Here is a 14,638-nt window from a genome sequence, read left to right as displayed (position 1 = left end):
TACTCCTTTGTCAACTGGCATCATGGTGGTGGGACGTCTGGCCCAAGCTCAGGGCCTTTCCCATCCCACCCCATCAGGAGCGGGTCTCTGCCCCGGCCTCCCACACCCACCACTCAGAAGGACCACCCCCTCCAGGAGCAGAGCTTTAATTCCAGAGTTTTAGTGTATTTACAAAAGTCCACAGCTCCAGCTGGCGGCCCCATTGTTCTGTGCTCACCCCTGCCTTCGGACAGGTCAGCTCACTCTGTGCTTGTCCAAACAGGGGGCAGAGGAGTGCCCAGTTTCTATTAGTGTAACATAATTGATACAAAAATTGCTTATCTACTGTGAAAAAGGCCCAGGGACCAACCAGAGGCCCCTAAGCTGCCTTGTTTGGTTCTCCAAACCCAAAATGGGCGGTGTCTCTGCAGCCACAAGCTTGGGCTCCTGGCACACTCAGCCACTCTCAGGATCACACACACACACACACACACACACACACACACAGACGCCTGTCACACACACAAGGCTGAGCCTCTGGCAGTGCTCCGGCAGCTGAGAAAATCTATGTACACTGAGAGAGTAGCACCAAGTAGGTGGCTGACAGCCATGCCTGCCCTTCCAAGGCCCCTGTCCAGAAAAAAGGGTCCGAAGGGCATTTTGCACGGTCTTTCCAGGCAGCCCCGCCAGAAGGCATCGGTCCTCAGGGCAGGCCCCTGCCGGGGCGGGGCGTGGCCTCATCGCAGGAGGCGGGGCGCCGGCGAGACGGAGGCGGGGGCACACAGCGCCTCCTCGATGTCCTCCAGGCAGCCGAGCAGGTCCATTTCGCAGAGCACGCGGCCCAGCAGCTCCAGCGTGGCTTCGCGCCGCGGCGTGCGCCGCCGCCAGGCCGCCAGCATGCTGTAGTGCGCCTCCCGGAGGCAGCGCCCGTTCTGCAGCTCCAGCCGCTCGATCTCGTGCTCGCTCAGCCCCAGCCGCCGCACGAACTCCTTCCAGCGCGACGGGGGCACGCCGTCCACCACGGCATACAGCGTCACCGGGTCCGCTGGGTCGGCTGCGGGGAAGCCGGCGGTGAGCTTCCAGCGGCGGCGGCGGCGCCCCGGCCCGCCCCCCTGCGCCCCGTGCCCCGCCCCCTCCCCGTCCGCGCACGCGCCCTTTAGGAGCCCCCCCCACCTGCTCCGTCTAGGAACTCACCTTCTGGGCGCTGAGTGTGGGTGCTGTCCTCCCACTTCTGAGCAGGGGTGGGGATGGGGGTGGACGCTGGAGCCGCGGTGAGGATGGGGCCGGCCTCCTGGTAGGGTGAGGCCATCTCTCCAGAGACTGATGCAGCCCTGAACTTAGACCAGTCACTAGGGGTGAAGACGGACCTGGGGCTGAAGGTGGGGTTGGGGATGGGACTGAAGCCCGTGGTGGGACTGAAGCTCGGGTTGGGACTGAAACCTGCAACCGAGGCCAGGGTCTCAGGCTCCCTCTAAAAGAGAGAAGGCACAGCATTAGCAGAGGAGAGGAAAAACAGCCCCAACCCTCTTTTACTCTGGAAGGGGGTGGGACTAGAGGGAGTTAGGGGTGGCCGAGGGTCATTTGGGTATCACAAGATTATAATGGACCATCAGGGAAGATTGGGGGTAGGTTCCTAGTTTCATCTTACCTCCTTTGTAGGTGTCGATTTCCCACAAACTGAGAAAAAAGAAACAAAGCGTCACAAATTTCACTTCCTCTCTCAGCCCTGGCACCCATACTGGGGCTGGCCGTGGGGACTTGTGGTGACATGCTTCGGGGCCAAAGTGGCCCCGGGGACAAGAGAACTACTGATGCAGTGTGACCTCTCACAAGCCATCAGGGCCGCCTCCTGCCGACGGGGTTCTCGGCAGCAAAGGAAGGGGACACTCCTCATTTCCCTCAGTGCTGGTCCATCTTGCCCACTCACCCTCCTCCCACATCCCCGCCAGCATGTTTTCCCCTCCCAAAGGCCCCACTCACCAGTGGAGAAGAACCTGGGCTTCTGCCATTGGTAGCGGCACATTACACCGATGAAGGATAAAACGCAAATGCCAAAGAAGATCACCAGGGGCAACAGCACTGCGGTACCTGGAGACAAGGCAGACTGTGGTCAGAGGAGGGGATAGCAGGAGGCAGCAGGGCTGGCTGGGTAGGTGGAAGGGCAAGGATTAGGACAGGGCAGGTGAGCATGGGAACTGGGTGATTTGTCCTCACCTGAGTCCTGAGGGACCTTAACCGTTTCCACGGGGGGTAGACACCACTTCGTGCACTCCGTGTTTTTCTTACAGCTAAAAGAAGAGATAGCACAGGTGAATAGGGGCCCTCCCATAAGAAGAAGATGGGGGGTGGGGGGGGGAGACAAAGAAAAAAAAAACTCCACCTCATTGCAAATTCTTTGCTTTACGAATATTTTAGCTCTCTCTTGATATAATGGAAATTAAACCTCTCCTGGGAAATTAAAACTTTCCTGATGCAGAGGAATGAAACCCCAGTTAATCACAAAATCATTTAATTTTAGAACTGGTCTTGAGGAGGCTGTGTAGAAAAAAATTAAAAGCGGTGAGAGGGGGCGCCTGGGTGGCTCAGCTGGTTGGGCGACTGCCTTCGGCTCAGGTCATGATCCTGGAGTCCCAGGATCGAGTCCCGCATCGGGCTCCCTGCTCGGCAGGGAGTCTGCTTCTCCCTCTGACCCTCCCCCCTCTCATGTGCTCGCTCTCTCTCGCTCATTCTCTCTCTCAAATAAATAAATAAAATCTTTAAAAAATAATAAAATAAAAATAAATAAATAAATAAAAGCGGTGAGAGGCAGGGCATGAATTCCAGCCCATTCATTGGCTAGCAGCGTGAAATCCAAGCAAGTCATTTAACCTGTAAGCCTCAGCTGGCCCATCCACAAAATAAGGTTCTTACCCACCTGCCAGAATTGAGGAGTTAAGTGAGATCAGTCTGCCTGACATATAGTAAGTGTTCAGTAAATGGTAATGGTCACTGAATCGTTTTACTGATGAGAATCCCATGGTAAAGAGAGGCTGGAGAGCTTTTTCTTGAGATAACACTGCTAGTGACAATCACTGACTTTGAGAGAGGGGTTAAACATGCATGTGAAAAAATTTAAAATACATATTGTTGGGGGCAGCCAGAGAGCACTCTAGAACAAGCGCATCTTCCCCCATCGGGAGTTGTCACTGGCAGCGTGGAGTGATGAGAACCCCATGGGGGGCTAGAAGGAACTCAGGGGAAGGTGAATGCTCAGCAGGAATCTGAAAGCAGGAAGAGGCACTTCTGCCCACCTCACAAGCTCATGGTGAGAACCTCATGGAATGAGTGTGAAAACTCTTTGAAGCAACAGAGCGGACTTAGTAGAAAAAGAAAAATAGTTCAGTGTCAGACACTTTGTAGCCATACAACTTGCCAAGTGGATGTCATTAGCCTTACTTTAAAGGTGAGAAAACTAAGGCTCCGAGATGTTAAGTAACTTGCCCAAGGTCACACAGCCCAAGTGGCTCGGCTGAGATTTAAATCCAGGTCAGTTGAACTTTAGAGCCCTCAGAGTTCCTTCTTTGCAAGCGAGTGTGCAAGACCAGGCTCCGTGGAGCCAAAAGAGGAGGCCTGAACAGAGACTGGGGAAGAAATACCATACTGCAGCAAAGATGCCATCGAAAGTAAGAAGCATCATTATTTACATACTACATACACACACACACATACACACACACACACGGAGCTGCCAGGTGAATCATGATACATCATCGTTAGATGCAGTCTGATTTCAGAGATGTGAAAATGCGCGTCCTAGAATCGATGAACTGTAGTAGGCCCTGTCACCCCACAATCCAAATGTCTGAATTAAAAGAACTGCAAGTCCATGAAGTATGAGCTCTATTCCCGGAGACTTCTTCAGATTTTAGGAGCAAGCCCCCGCCGTGGTTGGGAGGGGGGTGTGGGAGGAAGAACTGTCTGGTGTTTTGACACTAAATGTCAACCACTCAAACAGCCAGTAAGAGCCAGAGCATCCTGGGGTGTCTCCCTTGCCCTGCTGGTGGCTCTCACCGGCAGCCACCGCACCCCACCCCAAGCCCCCTCCCCACCCGATCCGGTGCCCAGCAGATGGCAGAGATACTCACTGAACACAAGAGACGCATTCATTCTCTCTTAGAAAGAAGCCCGCGTGGCAGGTGCACACGGTGTTCTGTCTCTCCTTGCCTGTGGGGAGAGATGCAGCACAGCTAGGGGAGAACTGCCCTGCACCCCAAGGATCACGGGGAAAGCCAGGAGGGGCAGGAGAGTGCAGGTGGTCCCACAGACTTCGGGAGTGGGAAGGAGGGGAAGTGTTGCATCAGGGAGCGGGGGCACAGAGGCAGAGAGCTTCCTCCTGAGCCGGGGCCACCCTGGGGCAGGGAGGGGGCTGGGGTCGGGAGAGCCATGCTCACAGGAGATCTGCACCGTGCCATTGGGGCAGAGGCTGCAGTTCACGCACTGGAAAAGGGTTTCACTCCAGTAATGCCCGTACTGGTTCTCCCGGCAGCCGCACACAGTGTCCCGGTACACGGTGCAAGGAGAAATCTCCACTTGGTTCATTTCTGGACAGGGGAGGAGAGGGGGTGTGAGCCCCTGCCCCACTGCAGCGTGTGTGTCTTTCTCTGCACACACGTCCCCACCCATGCACTCACCCGTGCACGCGCATTCCCGCCCACACCCACCAGCAGAGGTCTGTCCGCCCTCGCGGGGACAGGTGCGCACACTGCTCTAACCGAGCCAACTGGCGCTCTGTTTAGAGCCCTTGCCGCCTCCTGAGATTCACCTTTTCGGCATTTGGAGCAGCTGAGGCACTGTCTGAGGTGGTTCTCAGAAGCTGTGAAGGTGCCATTTTCACATTCCCTGCAGTCCGTGTCCAGCCCTGGGCCGGGACAGTCATTGTACAGGTAGGTCCCTGTGAAGGGGTGGCAGGGTTAGAGCTCAAGGAAAGAGCCCCACGCCAGAGAGAACAGCCAGGGCCACCCTCCTCCCCAAGTCTCTAACAGAGGAAAGAAGGGAGAAAATCCCAGCCCAGGAGAGGCAGCAAAGTTAGGAGACTGGAGGTGAGAGACCCCTAGGTTCTAGAACCTCTGGAAAAGGCAAAGGAAGAAGCAGGACCGCATAACTGAGCAGGTTCACTGTTGCCGCATTCTCCTACCTTTGTGGCACTTTGTACAGCAAATGGAATTATCTTGAGGGTGAATATATTTTCCTTGGGGACACAGAATAGCTCTCTTCTCCCGGTCCCTGAGGTGAGGGACCAGTGCCGTAACCCTTAAGGGATATATTTCCACCAACAGAGCCAGGAGCACCTGGGGAAGAATCAGACAGAGGAGATCCCATCAGGAAAGGGTTGATGGGAGCCTTAGAGGTAGCAAGTCCAAAGCCTTCCCAGCTCAAGTCCTTTCTCAGTGGAACATTCTCCCCAGGCCAGGCCACTCCCGCTCACACTCAATGTTCTTTCTCTAAGCTTAGACGGCTGGCCCCATGTGATCCAGTGCTTAATTCTTCCCTAGTTGTTCTATGGACTAATTTTTGTCCCTCCAAGTCAAGCATGTTTTTTTGATTGAGAACTGGCAGGTTACCTCAATTATGGCCTTTCCTTCCAACAAGGAGCCCTAAGGATTGGGGTGGTGTTTCTCCATCCGGGTGCTATGTTCGTAGTGTATTCACTTTGTACACATTCACAGAGGTGAACAGTTAGGATCTGTGCACTTTCCTGGATTGTGTTATACCAGCAAAAAGGTTTTTTATAAAATCGGATTGGTGTGGAAGTAAGTGATGTTTCTGTGGGCACCATTCCTGGGGAGTGGGCAGAAGCAAAAGGAAGAATTTCTTTATAAATCTCTATCAGAACCTCACTTACGATTTTGTCCTCAGACTCCAGGCCACATCCCCTTCTACCACCAAATCTGCACAAAGGCCCCAGGCTGGCCGGGGCAAATGGGGAGGGGAGTAAAAGGGAAAGTTGTGGGTCAGGAAAGAGGTTGGTGACTGACGAAGTTTAGGGGCAGGCATGCCCCTAAATGTGGAGAAACGCATGTAGGTTACACGCAACTAGAGCTGGCCAGAGGCTGGTGTCCGGTTCAAAGGACCATCAAGTCTAGAGCTGAGGGCGGCTCAGGGAGTCCTGCAGCCGTCTGCACACCAGGGCATGCTGGGAGGCATGTTTTACAGCCTCGGGGCAAGCCCAGGGCAACTGAATCATCTGCTCAGTTCTGGCTGCAGAGCCGGGGACAGCAAAGCCAGGAGTGTGTGGAGCTCCAACCCAGACTTTGCCCCCTGATCTCCTGTCAGCCTCGTTCCGGCTTTCCCTGGGTCTCGATTTGGTTTTCCCTCTGCTATAAGCGCCACTTTATGTAAAGATAAGAGGATGTCCTCAAAGTGTGTTAAACACTGGGGAGCAACAGATCACAGAAACCCCAGTCTGGGACAGGAGGGCATCACAGCCCACAGACCAGTAGGCAGGCAGGTGGGCAGGTCATGCTCTGAGGCACCCTCTGGGGGACGCCGCAGCCTGGAAGCTGGAGCCTCAGCCTCAAACAGAAGCCACCCTGAGAAACACAGCAGCAACACCCCCCCCACCCCCACCCCCCGCAGGGCTGGGCTCCCCTACTCAGAGGGCAGCACCCTCCTTGGCCCACTCCGGAACTATCTCCCCTGAACAAGACTGGGGCATCCAGGGCAACAGGAAGAGTTTGGGGTGGTTATGGGAAGACCTTCCCAATCCTGAAAGTGTGGTTCCTTTCCCTGAAGAAGAGCTCCCAGCGCCTAAGGTTACTGGCACTTGAAATTCCACGTGGGCCCACCCACCCCCCACCCCCAGGAGCAAAGACAACCAGCAGAGACAGAGTCAGGGAGAAAAAGTAGGGGCTCCAGTCCCGGGACAGCCTTGGTGGGGGGCTTTTCAGGGCCCACCGGCCTGTGAGGTATAAGCTTCCTGGGGAGCAAGCGAGGGAGGGAGAGAGGCTTTCTCAAGCCTAGTGTCTCCCTCCCTCTCCAGCACTTTGGGGGTTAAGTCAGATCCGGGAAAGGGAAATCTTTTCCCAGCAGCTCCGCCCAGTGACTCAGGCCAGGGAGGGAGGGCATCTAGGGGAAGGGAGAGAGAACCAGCAGCTTCCCCAGCTCCTCAAGGGTCATGAGTCAGCACAAAGATTGAGGGACCAGCCAGCCATTAAGACCCCATGTGAGCCCTTCCTCCTGTGGGCCAGGCTCTGCCTCCAATCCCCACTAGGAGTACGCTTCCTCCCCCTCCCCCTCCTCCTCAAAAGAGCCAGGCAAAGGACCCCTGTCCCACTTGGCCCACAGATTTCGGGAAATGTCTCCCTCTCCCATTCCATCCCAAAGGGAAGTCTCCTCAACCCCTGGCTTCCTCCCATCGGGTCACTACCCACCCCTCCCTGAGGGGCCTCTCAGCTCCTTCCCGCCCTTCAGCATCCTTCCTTTAGACCAGGCCCCACCCTGGCTCCTCCTCCCCATTCAACCAGTCCCCAGCCGACAGGCCTTTTCCCTGGGTTCTCACAGGAGCCCCCTGACACTCCCCAGTTCCTTCCAAAAGAAAGCAAACCAAGGCTGCCCTCCCACCCGGGGTTCACTGCATTCCCACAGCCTGGCTGGTTCTGGCCAGTGGGGTCGGGGTTGGGGACCTCCCTGAGGTCCCCAAACAACCCTTAGGAAATAAGGCCAGTTCTGAGTCTCCACAGCCCGCCGCCCCCAACCAAGTCCACTGGCAGCACAGGAAACATTCCAGAGCCCTGAACGCCCACGTCCAAGAGTGAGGAAGCAGGCGAGAAGAGATGTAAGACAGCCAGCCCCTGTTTCCCAGGGTTCTCATAGCCCCCAGCAGCGCCCCAGACAGCCCTCTCTGACCCCTAGTAGCCAGGGCCTCAGGCCCCCACCACTGAGTACCGTTTGCTGGCACCAGCTGGCTCCAGGGAGCAGGTCCTCAGCAGCTGTATCTTGCAGCTAAATTAGGAGGTGAGCAAGCTCTGCGCCCCAAGACCCTAGCCAGCCTGCACCTGTCATCTGGAGCAGGGGAAAGGCAGGAAGCTGGGAGGTGCCTGAGGAGAGATAGTTGAGGGGGTGGCCCAGCATCCCTCCAACTCCCCCACAACTTCCGCCTGGGGAGACTTTAAAGTGTGACTTCCTGTGCTGGGGCTGCAAAGGGGGCGGAGAAGCCAGAGAAGCGGAGAGAGCGACCCTGTGGTCTAACCCTGACCCAGCACCTCACGACCTTCGCTGTGTCCTTCCCCTGCATTAATTTGTTCATTAAATTAAAACGTGTTTGTTCTTTGAATGTCAAAATCTTTGGGGAGCTTACGACAGCTTCTCCTCCAAGAGCTCAGTCACGATCCCACCTCCGTCCCCTGAAGCCCTCCATTAACGCCACTTCCTCCACTCAAGCTCATTAGATGGTCAGCCCCCTGTGAACCTCAATACCATGAATTAACTATATCTACTTCGGGCTCTTATTATAATATAATTATCCTGGGTGAGTAGATATGATCTCCCCAAACAGATCATAAACTCTATGAGATGAGCGATCAGAGGGAGTGTATGGTCAGAGATGGTGTCTTATCCTCCTGGGTATCTTCTCAGCTCCCAAAACAAGAGGAGCAAAATAAGTATAGACTGATTGGCCGATCTAACAACTCATCTGTGCTCCACTCCAGTTGAAGCCAATGCTTCCTTCCCAGAGAGGGAAGTAGAGAGTCAGTGCCCCCTTGTAAGAACACACTTATCTCCAGGGGAGAGTTCTCAAACCATGCCCACTCCTTCACACACACACACACACACACACACACACACACACATGCACACACTCCCCCACTGGAGAGTCTGACAAGTGTTCCTCTCCTTTTGAGCATCACTGGTGACTGAATGCAGCCCATATGAATGATATGAAGGCAGATAAGAGTTGGAGAAGCCCTGCTCTAGCCTGTTAGGTGCGCACTTCACCTGGCTGTTCCAGAACCCTTAACATGCCCCACACTCAACGGATCCATCTCCTGGTCTAGACAAATGTCACACCACCAACTTCTCCGCACCAGTGCCGAGAGCTCTGCTACCCTTCTCTCCTCGAGGCCTCCCTGTCCCGATCCTGCGGCCACTGGGTCTGTCGGTTCATCTTGCCAGTGATCTCAGTCTTGTCCATACCCATGGGTTACCTCATATTTGGATTATTGCAACTGTCTTCTAGCGGACTGTCCAGCCACCAGCCTCTTTCCTGCTCCGATCCATCCTACACACTCCTTTATCTGTGTTCACGCTTCAGCCTGTAGCCACATGTTCATCTTCTCCAGAACCTGACCTGGAACATCATTTCCACAGGTCACTCTTCCCTGAATGAGTACTTGCAGAGGTCCCCCACTGCTATTCTGAACACGTTCCCAGGCATCATAGGCCCTCAGAGAACTGTTTCTGAATGAATGAATGAATGAATGAATGAATGAATGAATGAATTCCTCTACCTGGGACCACATTCAAGATTCTCTCTTCATCCCCTCCCCCACTCCCTCTAATTTTCTCATTCTCATTTCTTCTTGTTCCTCAACATGCTCCTTCCACTCCAGCCAAGGCGTTCTCCTTCCTGCCACCGCCACTCCCAACACAAAATCCCACCTCTCCCTTCCCCTACTCTCCCTCCAACCAGTCTACCTTCTTTCTAGCCACCTGCCAGTCAGTGACTTCGAATCTCAGCCCCAAATCCACTTTTCTATGAGGTTTTCCCTTCCTCATTCCATCTGACCAATGCCTGTCCCTTGATTCATGCAACAAAGAGTTAAGGAGCACCATCTAGGCACCAGGTCCCATTCAGCTGCTAGGGGTCTATAGCAAATACACTGCTCATGCTGTCCAGTTCTCAGCTGGGTCAGAGACAGTCCCTTGTAGGCTCTTCGGTCTAGGCAGGGAGTGCTCCTGGAGCACTGAAGCCAGAGTTGAGGCAGCTGGATGATGCTCATTCCCTTCCCTGGTTCTGCCTCCCATCGGTGTTCTAGGACACTACATCAAAACGCTTTTGTGGGTATTCCCTCCGCCCCACCCCGACTGTTCTGAAACCACTTTTTTGCTGCAGGCTGTCTTGGCTCCCAGACTGTAAGCTCTTTGAGAACACAAAATCCTATGAGCTTTGTCACAGTCTCTCCAGTATTCTTCCCCACTATCCCCCCACACACGGCATACTCCTGTGCTCAGTATTGCCCACTGAATGGTGAGCAATTGAAAAGCTCAGACACCTCGAAAACCTTCTGTTTCCCTTCCAGCTCCAGGATGAGCTCGGGTCCCTTCCCAGTCACACTCCCACAGGGGCTGGATGCTCCACCCCAGCCCCCAGGCACTTTCCTCTATCTGTTCAGACTACCCATACCCTCTGTTTTCCAAACACAGTAGCCACCAAGCAATCACTACCAATACTACTAATACTAACAAGACAAACCTAACATTTATAAGTGCTTTCTATTTGCTATACTTTATTTCTCTACTAGAATGTAGACTCCATGGGGGCAGCGATTTTGTTCACTGATGTCATCCCAGCACTTAAAATAATGTCTAGCACAGACCCAGCACTTGCTAAGTTGAATACTTAACCCACAGTTGACCCTTGAACAACGCAGAGGTTAGGAGCTCCAGCCCCCCACTTAATGAAAAATCCATGTATAACTTTGAATCCCCCAAAACGTAACGACTCATAGCCTACTGTTACTGGAAGCCCTACCGATAGCAGAAACAATTGATTAACACACATTTTGTATGTTATGTGTAGTATATACCATATTCTTACAATCAAATAGGACAGAGAAATGAAAATGTTATTAACAAAATCATAAAAAGAAAATACATTTACAGTACTGTATTTAATGGAAAAAGTCTGCACGTAAGTGGACCTGCGTGGTTCAAACCCATGTTGTTCAAGGGTCAACTGTATATCAATCTATTTAATCTTCAAAACGACATTATGAGGTAGTGTTTATTACATACGTTTTAGAGATAAAGAAACTAAGACATGGAAGGTTCTGTAGCCTGCCCAGGTTCAGGCAGCTAGTTGGTGAGGGAGCCAGGATTTGAATCTAAGCGATCTACCCCTAAAGAGAGAAAAGAAGTAAGAACAGGCAGCTGGAGGGGGGCGGAGGGAGCCTGGGAGAAGGACAGTCTTGAAAGAAGTCAAGAGACGGGGCTGGGGAGACAGGAGGTGGGACAGTGAGAAGAACAGTGAGGCCCAGATGGAGAGAGGTGCTGCCTGGGGAATCAGGGTCTAGAAATGTGGACTCCAGTAGAAAAGAGAGGGAGAGGGAGGAACCAGAGAGAAAAAGTTTCTTTTCTTCTTTGTTATTTATTTATTTATTTTTAATTATGTTCAGTTAGCCACCGTATAGTACATCATTAGTTTTTGATGTAGTGTTCAATGATTTATTAGAGAAAAAGTTTCAAAAAAGGAGACCGTCGTGGGGAAACTGACAGAAAAGGAAGGAATGCTTAGGAGAGACAGCATAAGACCCAGAGGAGAGGACAGTGGGGATGTAGGCCAGGAAAGGGCAGAGACCTAGAAGAAACTGGCCAGCGCACGCCGGGAAAATCCACCCCAGTAGGTGGGAGACAGGGGCTCAGAGTATGGCAGAGGGTGACTCCAGGACAAGCAGGGAGATCAAGGATACATTGAAACGAGGCTGAGGCACAAGAAAGGGACATTTTCCAGTGACGAAAACAACTTTCTACTAACTTCCCCAAACCCAGCTGTAAAAGAAGAAACCAAGACATTGTTGTTTAGGCCTGTGGGAAGGGGGCTGGAAGGCTGGCACAGGGACGGAGACAAGGCACCAGGTGGAGGTGGTGCTGGTTGTCCAACAGAAGCCACCCATCTAGAAGCTGAGCCAGAGGCAGAGGGTGAGGAATGCCTCCAGATGGGCGTCCTGGCCCTGGGGAGAGCACTGGGGACGCTCTCCATGGGGTTGCCCTGCCCCTACCCAGTTCCCACTCTACTCCCAAATACCCCCCTCTACACAGGCACACACACACACAGCATCCCAAACTTACCCACCAACCCATGTCCATTCCCGGACTCAGTTTCCCCCTTCACTAGCATCCAAATCCTACCCTCTGCCAGGGTTTGCTCAGCCGGGGCCCACCGGCAGCCTCCCCTCTCCCAGCCCCCCACACACCGGCTGGCCAGCCCACCAGAGGACAGAACTCTGAATCATCGGGACTCCGAGGCCTGAATGTCCTTCTTCCACTCCTTCACTTACTCTCCCGAATCTGCCCCACCCTCGGGATCACCTGCCCCCACATTCCCGGCCACCTCCTGGCCCCAGCAAACTTCCTTGGCTGTCCTCGACTTCTCTTTCCCTGTCCCCCTGGCCTCCGACTCAGGGCCGGCGGCCGAATGGGGAACCCGAACGTCTGGCCGCGTTTGACGTGGGGCCACGCTGGCCCGAGGCCCCCCCGGGAGGCTGGGGCGAGGGCCCACTCCTGCGGGGCGGCGCCCTCCGCTCCCCTGCCCCTCTCCCCTCCCCCCAGCCCTCTCGGCCCTGGTCGCGGGGCTCACCAGTGGCAGCAGCAGGCCAGGCACGGTGGGGAGGCCCATGTCCGGCCAGCTGTGGCCTCTCACTCCCCCATCAGGGCTCAGGCAGTGGCGGCGGCGGCGGCGGCGGCGGAGTCCGGGATGCGCGGGCCCGGCAGGTCCCGAGAGGAGCCCGGGGCCGTGGGCAGGGGAGCTGAGGTGGAGACCGGGGTGAAGATCACGGCTCGGTCGCGGGCCGGGACCTCCGACCCCAAAGGCCAGAGCTGGAGCCCGAGTCCCGAGAACTGGGAGAAAATTAAAGCCGAGAGGAGCGAGGAGGTGGGAGGGCAAGGAGAGAGGCAGATGGGGTGTTGCAACTGCGGGACAGGAAGAGCCTGGGGGCGGAGAAGGGAGGAGGCGGGAGGAGGGGGCGAAGGGCTGTAACCCTTTGGAGCTCAGTCAGAGGCGCCCGAGTCCCGGATCGGGCGGCCTCGGGCCCCCAACCCACCAATCCGACCCCTCCCGAGCCAACGCCGAGGTGCATAAGCCCCTCCCTCCTCACTCACCCAGTCACCCGACCTTTCCCACGTGAACAGTAATAAACCGACTCAGGGCTCTGGAGTCAGACTCACTGGGTTCCAGTTCAGAAGGCTCTATTTTTTAGCTGGCTGGTCCTGGACCAACAACCTACACCCTGTGAGTCTGTTTTCCAATTTGCTACAGGGAGAGAACTAGCTCAGGGCGGGGGGAGGGGGGGGAGCTGTAAAGGTTTTACTGAGACGGGACAGGTTGAGGGTCTGACCCATGACAGGTACTCAGTGTTCCTTAGTAGCTCTTCCCTTGCCCCGGAGCTCTCCACTGACATCCTGATCTCCCACTTTCTTGGGTATTTATCCCTCCAACCCAGACTCAGAGTGAACCCTCACCCTAGTTTTCTGTCCTGCCTGGGGCCCTGACACCCTCCCCCGACTCGGGTGCTCATCCACTCTACCTGGCTGGGGGCCCCAGCTGCTGATCCTGGCTCTGCCACAAAAAATCGGGGACCTGACGCAAAGCCTCCACCGAGCCTCATTTACTAAGTGAGAGTAACATTGCCTGGCCCACCTACATGGGGAAAATGATGTCATGAGGATAAATGAGATCATACCTGTGAAAATGCTTTGGAAATTATAGATATCTCGATCACATTTTACCAGTACATTCTCAGTGCCCCTCTCCCAAATATTCTGATATATAAATCCAAATTGACCTTAGACATAATCTACCACAGCCCTCTGTTGTATAGATAAGAAAACTGAGGCCTGGAGACACACAAGGCATGTTCTCTGCACAGCCAGCTGAAACCTCTGAGCCCCAACTTCAGTCCAAGGGCCTGTTTTGCTATTATAGACAACATTACCACTTTTCTATCTGTCCCCTTGAGTCAAACACCACACTCTGGGTATTTCAGGCCACCCCCTTTGTGCAGGCTATATCTCAGATGAGTCCCACAACAAGGGTACAACGTTCACCCACATATCCTCTGGGCACAATGACTTTCAGGTCCCCCAGCCGCTGAGGTTGCTAGAAATGCAGGGAGACCGGAGAGGTCTCTGTGTCTTAGAATCAGAGCGTCTGGCCCCTTCTCCCCTGAATCTACCATCTGACCCCACCTCTTGGACTCCAGCCTCCCTGGCTCTCCCTGGCCTCCCCTCTTTGATCCCAAGGGCGGGGCATCTGTAGGTGAAAATGGAGCTCAGATGCCCCCCACCCCTGGCTGACTTCACCCCATTTTCCAGCTTCTGAAAAAAGAAGTGTTTACCATATATTAAGCATTCAATAAGTGGTAGCAATGTTAGGAGTTGCACAATGAACGGTATTCCCAATTAATAACAACTTTAATGTCCTATTTTTAATGTTACAAGGAATTTTTAATAGTCTGTGCCAACTGTCAAAGCCATTATACATAGCCTGACACAAAAAGAGAGTTTCTTTCATTGTTTAGGATAAATGTGTATTTACTTTAAATTTTGAAAAATGTGGTATTAAATTGTTCAATAAAATTCTGTCTCAAAAAGATGGTGAGAGGTGGGTGCTGGTAGGAATAGGAAAGGCTAGTCTCATGGAGGAGGTGAGAATGTGGCCATGACCCCTCCAGGGGAAGAAGAAATA

The 14,638-nt window shown here is 54.0% G+C and overlaps 1 protein-coding gene across 3 annotated transcripts; it reads right to left on the bottom strand.

Annotated features, from left to right (window-relative positions):
- Window positions 1-130: 130 nt before the first annotated feature.
- On the bottom strand, window positions 131-13,032 carry TNFRSF1A (TNF receptor superfamily member 1A). 3 transcript variants are annotated; one of them, XM_045874014.3, is made up of 11 exons: window positions 12,533-13,032; window positions 9,162-9,304; window positions 5,153-5,306; window positions 4,781-4,909; window positions 4,410-4,559; window positions 4,104-4,182; window positions 2,194-2,267; window positions 1,960-2,067; window positions 1,628-1,656; window positions 1,174-1,450; window positions 131-1,033 (listed from the first exon to the last, which is right to left on the bottom strand). In XM_045874014.3, the coding sequence occupies exons 5-11, from the start codon at window positions 4,555-4,557 to the stop codon at window positions 717-719; spliced, it is 1,032 nt and encodes a 343-aa protein (XP_045729970.1). In that variant the 5' UTR covers window positions 4,558-4,559; window positions 4,781-4,909; window positions 5,153-5,306; window positions 9,162-9,304; window positions 12,533-13,032; the 3' UTR covers window positions 131-716. The 3 variants fall into 3 exon arrangements, with proteins under 3 accessions (XP_045729970.1, XP_045729972.1, XP_045729969.1); XM_045874016.3 differs by lacking the exon at window positions 9,162-9,304 and adding an exon at window positions 5,580-5,796; XM_045874013.3 differs by lacking the exon at window positions 9,162-9,304 and having other exon boundaries at window positions 12,533-13,031.
- Window positions 13,033-14,638: the final 1,606 nt, after the last annotated feature.

This window comes from Mirounga angustirostris, unplaced genomic scaffold (genome assembly GCF_029215605.1).
Source record: "Mirounga angustirostris isolate CCGP_5_RB_7025 unplaced genomic scaffold, mMirAng1.0.hap1 SCAF_5, whole genome shotgun sequence".
NCBI lineage: Eukaryota > Metazoa > Chordata > Mammalia > Carnivora > Phocidae > Mirounga > Mirounga angustirostris.
Note: the sequence above shows the minus strand (reverse complement) of the source record. Positions and strands in the feature narration are given on the sequence as shown.

Coding starts and splice junctions, on each gene's coding strand:
- TNFRSF1A (XM_045874013.3), bottom strand. CDS start 12,571: ATGGGCCTCCCCACCGTGCCTGGCCTGCTGCTGCCACTG. Junction 4,560..4,780: donor CTGCTCCAAATGCCGAAAAG/GTGAATCTCAGG, acceptor TCCCCTGTCCAG/AAATGAACCAAGTGGAGATT. Junction 2,268..4,103: donor GAATGCGTCTCTTGTGTTCA/GTGAGTATCTCT, acceptor CTCTTCTTTTAG/CTGTAAGAAAAACACGGAGT.